An 18987-nucleotide genomic window follows, 5' to 3' on the forward strand; every position below is an offset into this window, starting at 1 on the left:
AGATGCCCTAGAGAAGGGATAGGCTACTCACTCCAGTGTTCCTGGGCTTCCCTGGTGGCTCAGCTGGTAAAGAATCCGCCTGCAATGTGGAAGACCTGGGTTTGACTCCTGGGTTGAGAAGATCCCCTGGAGAAGGGAACGGCTACCCACTCCAGTATTCTGACCCGGAGAATGCCATGAACTGTATAGTCCAATCTTTGCATGTCCGCAAAGAGTCGGACACGACTGAGTGACTTTCACTTTCACTTCATCTAACACGTATAAATAGGTCAGACAACTCAACACCAGAAAAACCAGACAACCTAATTAAACAATTAGTAGAAAAACTGAATTGATATTTGCCCAAAGAGGAAATGTAGAAGACCACTGGGCACATGAAAAGATGCTAAACATTGCTAATCATCAGAGAAATGCAAATTAAAACCACAGTGAGATATCACTTCACATCTGTTAGAATGGCCACCATCAAAAAGAAGAAATATTGGCAAGTATGTGGGGGAAAGGGAACCTCTGGCACTGTTGATGGAAATGTAAGTTGGTGCAGCCACTGTGGAGAACAGTATGGAGATTTCTCAAAAAACTAAAAATAGAGCTACCCTATGACCCAGCAATTTCACTCTTGTGTATATATCCAAAGGCGGAAAAACACTCAAAACAAAAACTCATTTGAAAAGATCCATGCACCCCAACATTCACTGCAGCACGATGTACAATGGCCAAGACATGGACACAGCCTAAACGTCCATCAGCAGATGAAGGGATGAAGGAGATGTGGTGCGTATGCACAGTGGAGTACTACTCAATCATAAAAAAGAATACAACTTAGCATTTACAGCAACGTGGATGGATGCGGAGGGTATTATGCTAAGTGAAATAAGTCAGGCAGAAAAAGATGAATACTGAATGATATCACTTACGTGTGGAATCTAAAAAATACAACAAACTAGTGAAGACAGCATAAAAGAAGCAGACTGACAGATACAGAGAACAAATCACTAGTTACACAGTGGGGAAGGAGGGTAAGATAGGGGTGGGGGAGTGAGAAGTACAAGCTATTAGGTATAAAATGAGTTCAAGGATGTATAACAAGGGAATAGAGTCAATATTTTGTAATAACTGTAAATGGAAAGTAACCTTTAAAATTTTTTCAAAATCAAAAGTAAAACCTTAAAAACGAAGTCTATTCAAAAATGGTATGTATAGTAATTTAATAGCTAAGAAAAGGAGGAAAAAGAAAGAACCCTGCATCATTTGTGTGAGCATATGAAGACGAAAATTATACATGTAATTTAAGGCTTATGTGACAACAGGATCTTTACATTTTTCCAATTTTTAAAACTCAGGGCTTAAGATGTTTCATCTCTCCAGGCTGACCCAAACTGACATGTTTACAAGGGCCAAGGGATGTCTGTGAGAGCTGGAAGTGAGGCCACATGTGGAGGAAGTGTGGGGAGGAGTCTATATTTCTCTAAAACGGGCAGCTCCTGCTGCATCCCACAGTTTCTTTCACGATGAACACCAGTGTTGCCACCTGTAATTTTTCTGAAAAAGCAAAAATCAAGATTTTAAGGCACAATCTCTTGCATAGAAACGTTGGTCACTTTCATAATAGTTAAAATTTGCAGAGAGTTGGCCATTGTTCTAAATGCTTTACAGGTACTCACATGTGTAATTCGCAAAACCATCTTTGCTATCAAAATAGAAAAACTCAAACCCAGAGAAGTGGATAAGTGGCCCAAGGTCACGAGTTCTATTTTGTGCTCCTAACCCCACGCTAGAATCCAGCTTCAGGCTGGATTCCCTCAGCATCCAGGTTTCCCTGGAGATGGCCCCTGATGGTTCAATCAAACCTGGGGACTCCACCCTCCTTGCAGGCCATTGGTCTGTGCCTCCCAGCTGCAGCCAATGCGTACACGGTACTCCCTGGGCCACAATGATTGGTTCAGAGCTGTTATGCGACTGAGTGCGGGTTAAAAGACTGCTCAACCTCTAGTCTTGCAGGAACCTATACATTTCCTTGTGAATTAAGCCAATTTGAGTTGCTTTGTCTACAGGCAAAAGCATCCTGAGTCACCAGCAGTGCTCCTCTTGGATGATATCCAGAAGAACTGACAGTAGGGTCTCAAAGTGACATGTGCACCCCAGCATTCACTGAGGCAGGACTCACAGCAGCCAAGCAACCCCATGCCTCCTGACAGATGAATGGACAGACAAAACATGGGATATACATATAATGGAGTGCTACCCAGCCTTTAAAAGGTAAGGGATGCTGTCTCATGATACAAATTGGATGAAGCTTGAGGACATTTTGCTAAATGAAAATAAGTCAGTCACAGACAGTGTGTGATTCTGCTGTTACGGCATTCTTGCCCGTGCATGCTAAGTTGCTTCAGTCATGTTCAACTCTTTGTGACCCTATGAACCACAGCCTGCCAGGTTCCTCTGTCCATGGGATTCTCCAGGCAAGAAATCTGGAGCGGGTTGCTATGCCCTCCTCCAGGGGAATCTTCCCGACCCAGGGATTGAATCCTTGTTTCTTACGTCTTTTGCATTGACAGGTGGCTTCTTTACCACTAGTACAACTTGGAAAGCCCATGGCATTCTTAGTGGTCAAATTCACAGAGATAGAAAGCAGAAATAGTAGAAAGATAATAGAAAGCAGAATGGTGGGTGCCAGGAGCTGGGGGAGGAGTAGAGGGATCTGATGTTGAATTGGTGTGAAGTTCTGGACTCGCATGATGGTGAAGTTCTGGAGATCTGTTTCACAACAACACAAAAATACTTCATGTCACTGACCTGGACACTTAAAAATTGTTGCAATCATGTTAAATGTTGTTGGATCTTTTTCTTAAAGGCACAGTTGGAAAAGAAAAAGACTCCTGACTGATTAAGCAGCTTACTCAAACAATTGAAGAAGCCCCACACAGGCTTATCAAACCCATTCATGCAGAGCACAGAGGCTGCCAGGCCTTAGAGCAGAGCTGGGTCCTCTTGCTAGGAAAGCCTGCCGCCCAGCCCATTACCTCCCTGGTTAACCAGGGAGCCCTGTTTCCCCGGAAGCCATTGACAACATGGGAACTTTTGACATTGATCCAATCCATCATATAGAACCACATGAATAATGCTGATTTTTGGGAGCAACTTTTGGAAGGGAACGCATACAGAACGTCTTCACAGCAGGCCGACACACACACGGTAGTCTAAACTGACATACTGAATTTATTATCTGCAAAGCCCTGATGCTTTTCATGGTGACAAGATGGGTTGTGTGTGTGTGTGTGTGTGTGTGCGTGCGCGCATGTGTTGTGTCTGTGGGCATACACATTCACAAATGCTTAAAAGAGCCAGGTGAGCAAAGAACCAGGAGGAAAAGGATGAGGACATGAGATGCTGGGACCACAGGGAAAACTGCAGCCTGGCCCTTACGTGGTGGAAGGTCTCACCAGGACCCTGGGCCGGGCCGTGCCTTTGTACAGATGCTCAGAGTCAAGTGCAAGAGTCTGACCAGGGCTGCAGACACCTGACAACTGCAGGGGATGGAATTCAGTCAGGGCAGAGACAGGACACATGGGCACAGACAGCTTGAGGGCAGCTTGGGCCATGGCCGGCTCTGGGGACAGTCACTAATAACAGGGGCTGGAGCCTGGGTGCTTCCCTGCACCACCGCTGCACGCCTGGCACGGGCTCCACAGCCCCTGTCGTCCCATCAGAAAACTGGGGCAATAAACACCACCAGCTGCTGTGGGCTGAGTGGTGATCCCCAAATTCATACGTTGACATCCTGACAACCATCTGTCCCTCAGCATGTGACTGTATTGGAATAGCATCTTTAAAGAAGTGGTTAAGTTAAACAGAGGCCACAAGGATGGGTCTCAATTCAGTGTGACTGATATCCCTGTAGGAAGAGGAGGAGACCCCGGGGTGGGTGCACACAGAGGGAGTACCACATGAGCGCTTGGCGGGCAGGCTTCCCAGGAAGCCAGCCCTGCTGTGACCTTGACCCCAGATGTCCAGCCTCTGGGATGATGAGAAACAAACATATCGTGTGCATTTAGGCCCCGAGGGTTGTGGGGGTTGATGACGCAGCCTGAGTTGACTGACGGGCTGGACCCCCATCCTGGGGAAGGAAACGCTGGATCTCCCGCATCTCCAGGGCTCGACAGCCACTAACACGAACCGCCCACGCTCTGCCTGCCCATCTTCTGAGCTTTGTACAGCCTGGCCTGTGTGCTCATCTGAGGTTTTAAAAAGCAGCTGAGCTTGCAGCTGTTGGCCTTATGTGTGTGGGATGGGCAGGGGTGGTTCTAGAAAGAGAGGAGACCACCACTTCAGAGCAAATAGCAGGTCCGGTAGGCCTCTGTGGACTCGCAGACCTGACCACCAGGCTCCAAGTCTTGCCTTAAAGTTAACCCACGCTTGCCTCTGGCCTCAGACACATGTCATCTCTCTGTGCCTGGGTTCTGCATTGTAAAATAAGCAACATCACTAACCCCAGATGGTGGCAGTAAAGGGGAAGGAGTTTATCCACACACTGTGCAAGGGGGTTGTTCAGCCCGTCCCTCCTGGGGGCAGGGGTCAGTGAAGCTTAGCCCCCTGCATGGGCACCCTCCCCAGAGAAGCCAGCCTGCTCTGCAGCCAGACAGGCATGGATGTGAGGGAAGGAGCACCAGGGGCTGCTGCTCCCTTGCACTGTATTGTCCACATGGGATAACTGCAGATCTCACAACAGGTTGAGCAGGTTCCCCTTAACTGTGTGCTCAGCTAGACACTAAAGCGGGGGCCTGATAGTTATTTCTGGGGGGGGGGCTAGTGGTCAGGTTCACAGCCCTGGGGGGAGTGTGCCAGGGGGACAGGCTCAGAAACACATTGCATGAGTGTGGACTGACCTGCAGGGTAGTGACTGTCACTGCAGATTGTCTGTCCTCGGACCTACAGATGTCAGACAGACAGACAGACAGACTGAGAGATACAGAGATACAAGTTCACTGATATACAGATGTACTGATATATAGACAGAGCCACATGCCCACACCACAGTCACTTTCTTTTTTAGATCCTGGTCACTCCAGACACAGAGGATGGGGTGCCATCCTCTTGTGCCAATCTGAGCACAAGACTCCCTGCTGTGTGACCTCAGAAAAGTCACTGTACTTCTCTGGCCTCTTTTGCTTCTTTGTAAACCCGGAGGTCTGCATCCTATGAATGCAGCCACTCAAGCCAGCTATTTGCGTGATCAGCTGTAACAATACTGGCCTAAACTCAGAGCCCTGGTGTTTGTTTCCTGTACTTTTGTTTCCATTCTCAAGACTGTCCATCAAGGGGATAATCAAGGGTCCCTCCCCAGTGGCTGAAAGGAGTAGGGATTGGGGTGAGACACTGGTTATCCAGGCTCCTCCAGCCCTGTCAGTAAGCCACCCCTGCAGCTGCTCCCTAGCCTGGCAGGGAGGGGAGGCGAGGGGGCGCTGCCCCTGCAGATGAGTGGTTGCTGCCCAGGTGCCTGGCCCCGCCTCCCCAGGTGTCAGCCAGGCTCCTGGCTGGACCAGTGGGTCTGGAGCTGGGGAGAGCAGAGGGGATGTGGCTGACCTCCATTCAGTGAACTTTTAGCGATCTCAGCTTTCTGCACCCACGTGTGCCTCTTCAGCAGGAGAGAACGATGCCGATGAGAACAACGTTTGCTCTCCTCTTGAAAACTTGGACAGAGGAGCGATGGCCCCAGGTCCATGTGTACAGATGCACATGTGTGACTGAATTTCATCAACATGTGTCCATGCTACTGCTCTGGTTGAAAATCTTGCAACGTATTTTCCCTCCCCTCAGATCAACCCAACTGGAACAACCCATTAAAGTCATCACTTGTGACGCTTTCCTAACTAGTTTCAACAGAGCTTTACTTCTCAATTGATTTAGAACTTGGGGTATTAACAAGTATATTTTGTTAGCTTTCCCCATTAGATTGATAGTACTGTCCTAAGGTTACCTATTTAGCTACATGTATAAGGTTTCATTTGGTTGTCATCCCGCTTATTTAAAATATGCAGAGTACATCATGAGAAATGCTGGACTGGATGAAGCACAAGCTGGAATCAAGATTGCCAGGAGAAATATCAATAACCTTAGATATGCAGATGATACCACCCTTATGGCAGAACGTGAAGAGGAACTAAAAAGTCTCTTGATGAAAGTGAAAGAAGAGAGTGAAAAAGTTGGCTTAAAACTCAACATTCAGAAAACTAAGATCATGGTGTCTGGTCCCATCACTTCATGGGAAATAGATGGGGAAACAGTGGAAACAGTGACAGACTTTATTTTGGGGGGCTCCAAAATCACTGCAGATGGTGACTGCAGCCATGAAATTAAAAGATGCTTCCTCCTTGGAGGAAAAGTTATGACCAACCTAGACAGCATATTAAAAAACAGAGACATTACTTTGTGAAAAAAGGTACATCTAGTCAAGGCTATGATTTTCTGGTAGTCATGTATGGATGTGAGAGTTGGACTATAAAGAGAGCTGAGTGCCAAAGAATTGATGCTTTTGAACTGTGGTGTTGGAGAAGACTCTCGAGAGTCCCTTGGACTGCAGGGAGATCCAGCCAGTCCATCCTAAAGGAAATCAGTCTAGAATATTCATTGGAAGGATTGATGCTGAAACTCCAATACTGTGGAAACCTGATGCAAAGAGCTGACTCATTTGAAAAGACCCTGGTGCTGGGAAAGATTGAAAGTGGGAGAAGGGGACGACAGAGGATGAGGTGGTTGGATGGCATCCCTGACTCACTGGACATGGGTTTGAGTATGCTCCGGGAGTTGGTGATGGACAGGGAGGCCTGGCGCGCTGCAGTCCCTGGTGTTGCAAAGAGTCAGACATCACTGAGCGACTGAACTGAACTGAATACACAAACACACGAAACATGATTACATTGTGACACAAGGAAACTCTTGGGGGGGTGGTATATTTTTACTATCTTGGTGTAGTGATGGGTGTGTGTATCAACACTTATCAAAGGACATACTTTCTTTACACATAGGTAGGAACTCTGTGTTCCAATTATATATCACTGTGTGCTGTGTGCTTGGTTGCTCAGTCATGTCCGACTCTTTGCGACCCCCTGGACTGTAGCCCAGCAGGCTCCTCTGTCCATGGGATTCTCCAGGCAAGAACACTGGAGTGGGTTGCTGTGCCCTCCTCCAGAAGATATTTCCAACCCAGGGACTGAACCCAGGTCTCCCATATTGCAGGCAGATTCTTTACCATCTGAGCCACCAGGGAAGCCCTATACATCGCTGCTGCTGCTGCTAAGTCACTTCAGTCGTGTTTGACTCTGTGTGACCCCACAGACAGCAGCCCACCAGGCTCCCCCGTCCCTGGGATTCTCCAGGCAAGAACACTGGAGTGGGTTGCCATTTCCTTCTCCGATCTATACATCGCTAATGCTCTTAAAAGAAAAAAACAAAATAAAAACTGCTAATTCCCATCCATTTGATTCCTATACTTCAACTTGCAATAGTAAAAAGAGGCTTACAATCTACTACTAAAGAGGGAAAAAAAATATCAGTTTAAAACCACTCACTATTATTTAATGTTCATGGAACTTAATGAACTTAGTCTTCACATATTTCTGTCCTGGAACCCCAGGGGCTCTAATGCAGGGCATTTGTCCAGGGAGTGGACATTCAGGCTTGGCACCCACTGCCCTCAGCAGGGTCTCATCCTGGTCTTACCTGTACGACAGCTGTGATGGGATGGGGTGGAGAGGGACATGCACAAAGCAGACACCCCCACTCCTGCCCCTGAGGCACCCTCTTCCTGGCTCTGTGGGTGCAGATTTGAGGCTAGCCTAAGAGAGGACTGGGGCTTCCCTGGTAGCTCAGTTGGTAAAAAATCTGCCTGCCATGCAAAAGACCCCAGTTCAATTCCTGGGTCAGGAAGATCTGCTGGAGAAAGGATAGGCTACCCACTCCAGGATTCTGGCCTGGAGAATTCTGTGGACTGTATAGTCCACGGGGTCAGCGTCCATGGGGTTGGCGACTTTCACACTTTAAGAGAGGACTGAGGGAAGGGGTGGGAAGAAAAGACTGAGATAGAAGTCATACATCAAATGCTCCAGGGATTACAGAGAAACTTCCATGAGAGGAACCAGCCAGAAGTGTGAATACTCCTTACTTTCAGCCAGAATTGGGCTTTGTCTCTTTTCCTTTGAAACTGCAGCCCTAGAGATTTATGCTCCATTTTCCCACTTTCGTCCACTTATTTTCAGGAGCCTGATGGTAAGACTTCATCATTTTCCCCTTCATTCTCCTGCTGGAAAAACCACAGCCCAAGAATAGCCATAGCAATGTGATTCCTAGGCGCTGGGCCTTGGGGGGTAGGGGGTGGGGCCCAGTGCTGGTAAGCTCTGGGCCCTAAGGGCATAAGCATTCTTACTCATTGCAGAGGAGATGGAAGTTCGAGGCCCATCTGACTTAATACTGGCAAGGAGGACACATCTGTGGGCCAGACATGGCCATGTGCCATCTGGTTTAGGATCTGAGCTATTATTAGGAAGGCTTTATATTCCTCATTATCAGTCCAGAATATTCACTGGAATGACTGATGCTGAAGCTGAAACTCTAATACTTTGGCCACCTGATGCAAAGAAATGACTCCTTGGAAAAGATCTTGATGCTGGGAAAGATTGAAGGCAGGAGAATGGGACGACAGAGGATGAAGTGGTTGGATGGCATCACCAACTCGATGGACATGAGTTTGAACAAGCTCCGGGAGTTGGTGATGGTCAGGGAAGCCTGGTGTGCTGCAGTCCATGGGGTTGCAAAGAGTCGGACACGACTGAGCGACTGAACTGAGCTGATTCATATGAAACATACAAGGATCTAGTTTCTCCTCAATCCCAGTTCCTCTAATGCCAAAGAAAGAAGTATGATTCGCTTTGGCTATTGCATTCTGACTTAGGTTACAGTTGGGTTACTTTCCTCCCTCAAAAGTGGAGTGCAGATTTAACACCCTGGAATCAATGTAGCCAGCCTAAATAATCTCAATTGTTCTCATCTCTCTGTTGCTGTTTTTTAAAATTTTTTTCTGAAGGGCATTTTTTTTTTTCTTTCCTGGAGGCAGATACAACTTTCTGACTTTTACACACCTTCTTCATAGTAATAAAAAGTTTATTATTTTCTTAAGAAGAAGGCAAAAGAAGGATTATATAAAGCATTTAAGGGTGGAATAAACACAGAAAGTGAGGATAAATTTAATCTCAAAATTTTCTGGGCAGAATTTTTGACAGAAGGGTCACCAGTTCTGTGTTGCTATTGATGACAAGGAAAGCCCAGGGACTCAGCCTGTAGAGAACTCCAAGTCTCATTTCATCTCAGATTTGGACCTTCGTTTTCGCCCAAGTATTTGAAGTTTGCTTGTTGTTGCTTTACCATGGCAATGAATAAGGAGCAAAGCTATTTTGAGTTTTTCTCCTGCTCTACATTTCTTGGGTGTGAATGATGAAATAGTTAAAGCTCACGCATATGCCTGCACGCATGCACACATGTACACATAATTCAGGGGGGAAATAAGTGAGTACTCTGTGAGTGGATTAATTTCTAGACAATTGATTGTGCTGGTTGAAGCTGCCTTCAATACTTGTGCAGAGGTGCTCTCACCCTGTCTCATAATATTTGGAAGAAGCAATCCTACCCCATCACAGAAAAGTTTGTTTTGCCATGGAAAATGTCAGTCTGCATATGGACATATTTTGGATCAGACAACATGAGTTATGAAAGTTGTGAACAAACAGTATCATATGATGGATCCAAATTAACATGGAAACTGTGAAAATTAGCAGTTGATAAGCCTTGGAAACACAGATGTAATGTGTAATTGATTAAAACGGGTGAGAAAATAAAATACCAATGAGGAAACAGTAGTAAGATTCTCCAAATTGTTTCATCTCTAGTATTAAGAGCAATTTATTCACCAGAAAATAGTCTCTGAACTTTCATAGGAGAAGGTCACAAGTACCAGTGAAGTAAGATGGAAAACATTTCATCTAACTGTGCAGCAGTTTAGAAGTCACGGCCGTTCCACTGCACACTGCTGACACTGTCTCTGCATTGAAAATGGAAGCCTTTAAGCCCACTGCAATTGAAAAATAGCATAAAGTTAATGTTTGTTTGCTGTGGCACTTGCTATAGGGCTAATGTGCCTCAGGGCATCCCTGGGCACAGCTAACCAAGTCTTGTCAGTAGGGCTGCTTGATTTATGTGTCTCTAGTGAGACACATAGTCGGTTTTTCTGTGAGTTCAACTCTTGATACTATGTGTAACAGCATGGAGAAAAGAAATTGACAAATCTCCTGTTGGCTTATAAGGAGAAGAGATGACCCACAAAGAGGGATGACTTCTGGGTTGCGTCAGAAATGAAAACCTCTCTGAAATGTGACTGCCCTGAGAAAAAATATTGAACCAAATGAATCTGTCTGGTTCCTAGAAGTTTCTGACACTCGGTAAACATAGTGTCGTGACACACATGGATCTCTAAAGTTGTTCACTGATTGCCCTGAGTTTTACCCAGCTGTGTGAGAGACGCTTTGGCAATAGAGATCCCCGAGGTATTGCCAGTCATCCGTGTCTTTGGCCAACTTGGTGATCCAGGACATCTGCAGTGCTCTGGTCGAATTTGACTTGTCATATAATTTGGTCTTTTTTGTTCTGTTTGTTCCTCCCCACCCCCAACATCTGTGTTCTCTGTTTTTCATAGACTTTGATACATTTTTGTATATACTTTCTGTCCTCCCAACCAGGAATTCTGTGAACAATATCATTAATGTAATTTTACCCTGCTCTTCTCCTAACTTTTGGCCTTAAGATTTCCGACTGCTATCTTTCTTCAGCAATAATAGCTACTTCTTACACAAATGCTTATGGCTGTAATTATATACAGTCTTCTACAATATTCAATGTCTGGGTCATAAACCTTCTCTTGTTTCAGTTCAGTTCAGTTCAGTTGCTCAGTCGTGTCCGACTCTTTGCGACCCCATGAATCGCAGCACGCCAGGCCTCCCAGTCCATCACCAACTCCCAGAGTTCACTCAGACTCACGTCCATCAAGTCAGTGATGCCATCCAGCCATCTCATCCTCTGGCGTCCCCTTCTCCTCCTGCCCCCAATCCCTCCCAGCATCAGAGTCTTTTCCAATGAGTCAACTCTTCCCATGAGGTGGCCAAAGTACTGGAGTTTCAGCTTTAGCCATCATTCCTTCCTTTTCTTGTTTAGATGTTTCCAATTAATGATGTGAGGTCAAATGACTGCTGCTTATCAGACAAAAGTTCTTTATTTCAATGCAAATAAAAGCATTTCTAACTTGTTCTGTTTCCTTGTGAGTAACATCTGTAACTTTGTGTTTTTCCCACCACGTGGCACTGGATTGGTTACACATAGCTCTAGCTATATATTTCTAGAAGCTCTAGCTTATATTTCTTTATGGGTTCTACCAATGTCAGCTGCAATAATTCTTACATTATCGCCACCATTCTCATCGTGATCAAGCAGACAACAGTCATTTAAGTAAAAAACACTTTCTGATTTTTTTTCTTTGAGAACAATGTTTAAAAAAACCTTTTGGAGGGAAATGTGACAAGCCTCTCCAATTCAAATGTATCTTTGCACAATAGTAAAAATTTACCACAGCAAGCCTTTTCTCCTAAACCCTAAGTCTTCACATGAGTATTTTCACCTGCTCTGTCTTAGGACCGCTAAGGTGACTCCTGGATTTTCTCAAGATGGGAGAAGGACCTCAGTCTCTAGGAAGAGCAGGCAACAGTCCTACACGGACATGGCAGCTACGCCTCCGGGCCTGATTCCCACTTGCACAAACCTCCAGACCAGCATTTATCAAGTGGCTCCATTGCTACCTCTTTTCCCATGGGGAGCCATAGTAAGAAGCGGCCATGGGTGGAGGTCATTTGCTACTCAGTCTAACAGCCCCCAAAGCCTCCTGGCATCGAGCAAGTACCCATGGTCAGTGAATCAGTGGTTGAATGACTGCATGCCTCATGAACAGATGAAGTGAGACACAAGATCTTCTTCCTGTTTTCTTTTCATAAACTCTCTAAATGGCAGGGGACACAGTAATAAGAAAATCTAAAAAAAATCTATAAAAAAGTTGGGTCCTACATATCCCAGAAGGATAACCATAGGTCATGAGTTGTGAATCCCTACAGGTTATATTAGAGTTCATGAGCTTAGGCACTTATTTTTACCAGGAAGATAGACTATTTCAGTTCTATCCACATTGCCCTCACTGGTCGATTTATGGACACCATCTTGCTGAAAGGAAAGTGGAGAAGAAATTTTGCATCCAAATATCAAACAAGAAAAGTAGGAATTAATAATGAATTCAAATAAATCAAGGTTCTTAATAAAAACATATCCGTGTATCTGTGAAAGAAGAATTTCAGACAGAAAATTATCAACCTAGAATTTACATATAAAACTCTTTACTCCTACAAGGAAATATAAACCTCAGTCAAACAAATCTCTGTTGTTTCTGCACTTATATGTCAATTCTAAGGAAAGTGAGTTGCAGGTGTACAAATGAGCCCTTTATGCTGACAGATGAAGATCGACAGGAGAATCAGAGTCAGGACAGCAGAGGCACAGGGAAAAGTCAGAGGCACGGAGCTCCAGGGAGGGGCCGTCCATCAGAAGTGCTTGGCATGGGTAGGGAATGATGCACAGCAATAAACTGTGGGGGAAAATAAAGGGTGAAACATGAACACAAACTGCCAAAAAAACATTGCCCTTCTCAGTATCACCAAGGCCCTGGGGATTGAGCACTGCATAGAGAGTGAGGTGTCGGCCAAACCACGTTACCACTGTTTCCTCCACTTTCTTGCTTTCAAAATGTACTTTCTTTATTGAAGTACAGTTGATTTACAATATTGAATTAGTTTCAGGTGTACCACATAGTGGTTCGGTTATACATGCTGTTTGTTTTGTGCTAATTGCTACCTTGTGTCTGACTCTTTGTGACCCCAGGGGCTGTAGCCCACCAGGCTCCTCTGTCCATGGGATTCTCTAGGCAAGAACACTGGAGTGGGTAGCCATTCCCTTCTCCAGGGGATCCTTCCAACCCAGGGATGGAACCTGGGTCTCCTGTATTGTATGCAGATTCTTCACCATCTGAGCCACAGGGAAGCCCTCAGTTATAACATATATGTATCTATTTTTCAGATTCTTTTCCCTTATAGGTTATTACAAAATACTGAGTACAGTTAGCTCCCCATGCTATGTAGGAGGTCCCTGTTGGTTATGTATTTTATTTATAGTGCTGTGTACATGTTAATGTTAAACTCCTAATTTGTACCTCCCCCCTTCCCCTTTGGGAACCCCAAATTTGTTTTCTATGTCTGTGGGTCTATTTCTGTTTTGTATGTGAGTTCATGAGTATCATCCACTTCCTTCCAGTCTCTCTCTGTGTCAGTTGTTCAAAGGACCTATTGATCTAACACACCCAATTCTGTCCCCTGGAAAAGTTACATCAGCAGCACTCACTGCTGTCTTTGAGGTCTAATAAAATGATTTGGATTTGATCAGAAACCTGAAAGTCCTTGCAGGCAGAGACAGTGACCAGCTGGTAGGCAAAAACCAATTTTTTTACCTCCTGGAAAGAAGTCTCAGTTGCTTTCAGAACTCCAGTGGAAAAATAGATAACATTGCAAAGCAATGCCCTCAACTGCAGATCAATCAATCAAACCTTGATAATGCTGATGCTAAGCAGGGCTCAAGCATGAATTCAGAAAATACTGATTGATTTACTGGGCTGGAGAAAGGTCATCAATGGCATGTGCCTGCTGACCATAGTTTTCAAGGATGAAACTTCTGGGTCTTGCTATTTTCCCCAGTGAGAGACTGACCATCTGATGAAGGGCCATTGCATGGAGAATCTTTAAGGCCCTGAAGGCCTCAAGGCTTAGGGATTAAAACAGAATGGCTGTGCCTAAACTCACAGCATCTCACAAAAAATCTGTAAGACAACATTTTAGAAGACCACTGTCAGTAAGAAAATGGTAGGCTTATAATTCCTACTCACTTTTTAACTAATCAAATACAATAATGGTATTAAATAAGAATGTTGAACCATTCTTAAAAAATCAAGCTGTCTGTTTCTTACTTCCAGGAAGAACTTAAATTTATGTGAACCCAGAAAGAAGTTCTCATAACTCTTGGCATTGAAAAGTTGTTTTTTACAACCAAACTGAACTTGCTGCTGCTGCTGCTAAGTCGCTTCAGTCGTGTCCGCCTCTGTGCAACCCCATAGAGGGCAGCCCGCCAGGCTCCCCCGTCCCTGGGATTCTCCAGGCAAGAACACTGGAGTGGGTTGCCGTTTCCTTCTCCAATGCACCAAAGTGAAAAGTGAAAGGGAAGTCGCTCACTCGTGTCCGACTCTTAGCGACCCCATGGACTGCAGCCCACCAGGCTCCACTGCCCATGGGAGTTTCCAGGCAAGGGTACTGGAGTGGGGTGCCATTGCCTTCTCCGAACCTGAACTTAGGCAGCAAATTAAACTTCTGAGAGACACAGACACCTGTTTGATTGTTTGTGTCAACTCACAGCTTGAGCAGTGACTTAGACAATCAAAGATAATGTTGCCATCCATTTTCTTAGCTAAATTATTTTACTTCTTTTCAGAATTCCTGTTTATATTTGTTGTTGCTTTGTGGTGGGAGGCTGATAAATGGTTAGTCACCAGCTCTCTTCTGGAAAAAGGAAAAGGGACAGACAGAACAATAAGGTTGCACTGCTATAAAGAATTTGTAAGTGATAATAAAGACTGCAACAGTCTTTGTTGTAAATTGTATATGAACCAATTGATACACATAGTACTTTTATTATTTTTTGCCAAATTATTTTACCTATGGCCAGCTTATTATTACCTTTGACAAACACATGTACTTTTGACACCAGTGTGGATTAATCATTTTATGTTAAGGAGTAAGGTGAACATGAAACCATGAAGAACTTGGCTTCTTCGTCCATCAGGTGAATGACTTTGCTGAGTTGAATAATGGTTTTTGAAAAATGGAAGGATCATTCTTCAGTTTTTTTTGGGGGGGGGGCTACTTTTCACAATGCATTGGCTTGATATGCTTTTATAATTAATCTGCTCTATTAACATTACCCAGGGTTACACTGTATGCCTGGACAATTACCAGACAATAAATCAGTCCTGACACAGAACCTCTGCCAATGTCCATGGTGTAAATGCTCCTTCCTTGGTTGATTTCCAGGTCCTATCAGTCACTGAATGTGGTGTTGGGAAGATGTGTGCTGTCATATAGCATTTTCACTATCATATTATTAAATCATATTGATTCAACGTACATAACCTCAAGAACACAGAAATAGTAAAACATTAGTAAAATAATTAGAAAGTGCTGAGTTTTTAATATGTACCTTTGTTTTTAATAGTATTCATTTGCAAGCTTACATATTTTACTTTTAATAATTGCTTTATTTGACAACAGGCTTCCCTAGTAGCTCAGCTGGTAAAAAATCTGCCTGCAGTACAGGAGACACTGGTTCAACCCCTGGGTTGGGAAGATCCCCTGAAGAAGGGAAAGGCTACCCACTCTAGTATTCTGGCCTGGAGAATTCCACACACTGTATAGTCCATGGGGTCGCAGAGTCAGACACGATTGAGCGACTTTCACTTTCACTTATTTAACAACTGGCTTGCAAAACTTTTAAAATTTCAACAATCTGCTCTCACCAGCTAGATGGCATGAGCTAGGCTGAGTGGACACCTGGGCTTCCTTGAGTTGTCACTAAGTTCTTCAATTGTTTAAGCCAGCGACATAGCTTGGAAATAAAGTGCCCAAAGACAATTAACCAAAGGAAATAATTTCACAGGGTTTTTTGTTTTTTTTTTTAAACACTGCATAACTCTATCATGATTCTTATTGCTTTGCTCCTAAGTAGCACTCAGTCTAGTTCATATTGGATAGATGTAATGCTTTTCAAGGTTCCATAATAACAGGTTACAATTTCCACCCATTTTTAAAATATATTGTGAGCAGGGACAGACTCTGCTCCCACAGTTGCCGACTTCCTTCCTTTGATGAGAAGGTCACTTGCTCACCACCCAGTTCCTGTCTCCCTGGACGCTGTGCCCTTTCCCATGGCAGCAGGAGCAGCGGTGTGACGGGTCCTTTTGCCACAGGAAGGAAGCAGCCAGTACACACAAGAAGGGCAAGACTGCTCTGCTGGGCTTGCTCTGAATCCCACCCCCCACCCCCCAACCCTGTAGGGTTTCAAGGGTGCTTCCATGACAAACAAGATTCCCAGAATTGTGTCAGCTGTGTGTGTGTGTGTGTGTGTGTGTGCTGAGTCGCTCAGCTGTGTCTGACTCTTTGCAACCACTGTGGATGGTAGCCCACCAGGCTTCTCTGTTCATGGGATTTTCCTGGCGAGAACACTGGGGTGGGTTTGCCGTTACCTCCTCCAGGGGATCTTCCTGACCCAGGGACTGAAGCTGCATCTCCTTTGTCTCTGTATCGCAGGCAAATTCTTTACTGCTGAGTACCTGGGAAGCCCACTGTGTCATGAGCTGTAGAATTAACTGCTTTGTCTGGAAACAGGCTGAGTGTTTAATGTTGTTTCCAATTGTAGAGCAAGACGCTAGGTCACTTTGAAGATGACTGGCCCCCGCATAGGGAGACCGTCAGTGAAGTTCCTGTCCTGTCCTGTGTACTCTGAGCTCAGGCCAGCTCTTCTCTGAGCTAGAGAAGCTCTCATCTGGAAGCATGGGGATCTGCTGACAGCTATTCTGCCAGAAAACCACACAGCCGGACCCAAAACACTTCTAGATTTTCAGATCTGCTGAGTCACACAGCCAACAATGCAAGTTCTTGTTATTATTATTAATTTTACATTGAGCAAACTCAAATCTTCTATTGAAAATACTTTATTTCTCTCATTTTATTCCCTTAATTCAGAATTTCCCAAAGTTCTTTAAAATGGAATACTTGTTCACAAATTGAAAAATGATTAGCTTGAAACATCACAATGGTTGTCATGGTGGTGCTTGAACCTATAAATCATTTAGAACAGGAGACAATGGCTCCCTTTTCCCTCTATGTCTTTAAAATCCTTTGCCAATTATCTTAGAAATGGATACCCAAGGAAAGGCTGATTTCCTCCAGCCTGGTGTAGGAAAATGTATAACAATCATTGGACAGTAAAATTTTAAAAATATAAAACAAACTGAGGATCTGTAAATCAAATGTAAAACAAATTGAGCTCTCTATGCATTGATTTCTAAAATCCCCAGGGTCTTGTCATTGAAACAAGTGTCTACTAACTTGTTAATAACTTAATCATAACAAATACTGCAGATTTCTTAAATAAAGAATTCAGTGCAGCTAGTGGATAAACTCCACCAGCATGATCCACAATGAAGGTTCAACTAAAACTGAAGTCAGAGAGTGAGCTGGTTAGTGATGGGCAGAAATCCATGTGCACAGCTATACTGGTTTAGACATGCATATGAAGCACCAATGCACGTGATTAGATATCCAAAGGTTAATATGAAAGCTTATTAATAAGAAACGAAAAGATTAAAGTGTACAGGCCAAGGAACTTCTATTTCCTGTTGCTACATTTCTGCAAGGGAAGTTCAAACACATCACCAAAACCCTACTTGCGATGACCTTTGTGCCACAAGGCTGAGATCGTTCTCCTCCACGTATGCACCAGCATTCAACCCCTCAGACCCCACAGGCTGGCCTGACCAGGGTGCCAGGGAGAGGGTGACAGTTCGGACCAGGCCAGGGGACCCGCAATCCTGCACCAAGTGATGCAGAGGCCAAGTCCACGCAGCTTCACATTTGCTCTGACCTACTTTGACGAGGCTGCGTTTTGTTTACCCTAAGTTAAATTCACCATGGAAGACTTACTGATGCTTCTTGCAGCAGAAAGTGACTTTAAATGAGATATAGGATTCCAAAGATTGACGGGTTGAACACACGACTCCGCTCACTCTGTTCTATTCTCTTCTTAGCTTCTAAGACTATCAGGAAACTGAACCCTTTCGTCTCTGGGCTCTAGGAGCACGCGTGCTGACACCAGGAGCATTTCTTGTCATCCCTTTGGTTTGTAAAAGTAGGAATGAGAAATGGAGCTGGGTGTCAGCCCTGAACTGGCCAGTCCCGCACTGAGCCTGTCCCTGGAGGGGACAGTGCCCTGGTGACTTCTGCCTTCCAGGTGTGTGGCCACACTTCTTGGACTCATGTACCTGTCTTCACCCCTGGCACCTAGTCTTCCCTCTGCACCTGCTGCTCTCCAGATGCAAGAAGGAAATCACAGGCTGCATCCCACATGTGGTGAACACTGTTGGTTGTGGAAGCAGTATGCATTCTCCACACTTCCCAGTGAGCAGAATGCCTGTGCTGACCAGCAGCTCCACACACCCAGGGAAAGCTGACTCCCATCCCGGCAGTCAGGATGCATCTGACTCCTCTTCTGGGATTCCATTCTCACCAGGGACTAGGTCAGCCCTGGACCCAACCTTGGTCTACCAGACACGAGAGAAACTCTGCAACTGGCCATTTCTGGAAAGGCTTCCTTTTCCTATGAAACTACTAGGAAAATGGTCTCTTCCCCTCTTCTGAGAATTGTGGCATCTGGATGGGATGCAGGGAATGGCCATGGTGCCCTGGCCAGCTTGAGGAGGAAGCCTACCTCAGAGATGACTAGGGAGGTCCTTGATGGCAACTCTGGGCCTCAGGTTCAGCCCTGAAGTGTGTCCTCCTGGGACTCCTGTTCCACGAGGTGAGAGATTTTTACCTGAGCAGGCTTAAGACAGGAGTTTTGCAACCTGTATTAGTTATCTACTGCCATGGATCAAATGACCTCAAAATGTAGAGGCTTCAAAGCATAAGAATCTACCCCATAGTCTGTGTGGGTATGGAATCTGGGCATGGCTCTGCCATGTGCCTCTGACTC

General features: G+C 44.9%; 1 protein-coding gene across 11 annotated transcripts in view; it reads right to left on the reverse strand.

The window, feature by feature from the left end:
• Window positions 1-18987, reverse strand: part of COBL (cordon-bleu WH2 repeat protein) — a 296069-nt gene that overhangs the window by 54005 nt on the left and 223077 nt on the right. For 2 of the 11 annotated variants that reach the window (XM_086398050.1, XM_086398049.1), the window contains one exon: window positions 11296-12727. The exons of the other annotated variants lie outside the window; for them this stretch is intronic. In XM_086398050.1, the coding sequence (XP_086254176.1) occupies window positions 12684-12727 (44 nt within the window). In that variant the 3' untranslated portion in view covers window positions 11296-12683. Of the gene's footprint in view, window positions 1-11295; window positions 12728-18987 lie in introns of those variants that run through there. 11 annotated transcript variants of the gene reach the window in all.

The sequence above is a fragment of the Bos grunniens genome, chromosome 4, assembly GCF_055505025.1.
Source record: "Bos grunniens cultivar Pamir isolate PY7600 chromosome 4, Bosgru_T2T1.0, whole genome shotgun sequence".
Lineage (NCBI taxonomy): Eukaryota > Metazoa > Chordata > Mammalia > Artiodactyla > Bovidae > Bos > Bos grunniens.